Source organism: Octopus bimaculoides, chromosome 5 (genome assembly GCF_001194135.2).
Source record: "Octopus bimaculoides isolate UCB-OBI-ISO-001 chromosome 5, ASM119413v2, whole genome shotgun sequence".
NCBI classification, from domain to species: domain Eukaryota; kingdom Metazoa; phylum Mollusca; class Cephalopoda; order Octopoda; family Octopodidae; genus Octopus; species Octopus bimaculoides.
In genome coordinates this window covers 17,931,766-17,933,443 of record NC_068985.1, presented here as the reverse complement: position 1 = coordinate 17,933,443, position 1,678 = coordinate 17,931,766, and the positions used below count along the sequence as shown (strand labels likewise).

General features: G+C 34.6%; 1 protein-coding gene across 1 annotated transcript in view; it reads right to left on the bottom strand.

Annotated features, from left to right (window-relative positions):
• LOC106868442 (uncharacterized) overlaps positions 1–1,302 on the bottom strand; it is a 19,606-nt gene extending 18,304 nt beyond the window's left edge. Inside the window, exon 1 of the mRNA XM_014913723.2 lies at positions 500–1,302. Coding sequence (XP_014769209.1) covers positions 500–728 — 229 coding nt within the window. The 5' untranslated portion in view covers positions 729–1,302. The remainder of the gene's footprint in view (positions 1–499) is intronic.
• Between the last annotated feature and the right edge of the window lie 376 nt (positions 1,303–1,678).

Genomic DNA, 1,678 nt, shown 5'->3' with positions numbered 1-1,678 from the left:
TCATCCTTTCGGGGTCGATAAATTAAGTACCAGTTACGCACTGGGGTCGATATAATCGACTTAATCCGTTTGTCTGTCCTTGTTTGTCCCCTCTGTGTGTAGCCCCTTGTGGGCAGTAAAGAAATAGGTATTTCGTCTGCCGCTACGTTCTGAGTTCAAATTCCGCCGAGGTCGACTTTGCCTTTCTTCCTTTCGGGGTCGATAAATTAAGTACCAGTTACGCACTGGGGTCGATATAATCGACTCAATCCGTTTGTCTGTCCTTGTTTGTCCCCCTCTGTGTGTAGCCCCTTGTGGGCAGTAAAGAAATAAGAAATATACCTCAATCTACCAAATATTGAACAGTCATATAATAATAATAATAATAATAACAATAATAATAACAATAACAAACTGTTCTTAACAACTACATAACATTTGATTTTTGCTCACACTTTCTCGAGATCTGAAACAAACTTTTTCAGAAACTTCTATGAGTAAAATACATGTTACGACTTACCTTCACCTCCTTTGATTTTGCTGAATTCTATGACTGTCGTGCATTCAAACTCTTTACACATTGTCAGCGTCATAATCCCTTCTTTCTTTACCCATTTTTCATCATCCTTGAAGGTGATACGCCAGTTTGGTAATGAAATTCCCACAGAGTGCAATGTTGCTGCAGTACAGGTTAATGCCAACGCTATATAACCAAATATATTCATACGTTCTGAGCTTGTTTTCGCCATGGGTTATCTATGTTCGGAATATTACGTATCTGAGGTTCGATGCTTGGAATGAATTAGTTGAAACGAATTCGAAGGTATCCAAAATATTTTAGTTAATAATTGATAGCAATAAAACATACATTCAACAAATTCTTAAATAGCTTCCTTAAGTATTAATCGATCTTTTTTTTTTAGCGTTCTTTTCTCTCTTTTCTTGTTCATAAATAAATTTTCCGTGCCGTAAAATTTCACTGGAAAATAAAAGGGAAACTGTCACAGTCTAATGCAATGATAGTATTTTTATCCTAGTCACTTTTGAAAGTTTATCAGTAAATTATTTTAGCACGATCACAGTCATTCACGCGCACATATTCTCTTTCTCTTCCTCTCTACCATCCTCTACAAATTTCCCTTATAAACAATCAAAAACTTTCTCCCTGTCGCGCAAACACAGACACATACAAACACTACATTCACGACGCTCCTATGAGTAAACACTTCCTTTGTAAGAGTATCTGTTAAACAAGCTAAAGAATTTTTAGTACATGACGGACAAAATTCCGGTTCAACAAATTAAAATGCAATTACTAACAGCAAATAGAATGTTTTCCTTTCTCTCTATTCTCTGCTAATTAATCCAAATTACACGGCTACCATCTTGAATAACTTTTTAATAATATCCAAATTAAATATAAAATTATTTTCAATATTCGAATGATTATAAGGGTGGTAGACGGCAAAACAGGAAGAGCCTTGGGATCTATTTTAAAACGGGGGCGCCAGTTTTCATTTATGTTTTATGTAGTGTTTTTGGTACGGAAAGACTTTCAAACTTCGTATACTTATCTATTTTGTGTTATAGAACAGAAAAATATTTTTGTATTCGAATTTATTTCATGTAAAAAATTGTCTTATTTCGATAATTTCTACTAATCACTGACGTCTATTCAGTTGAAAACAGTTAGCGCTGT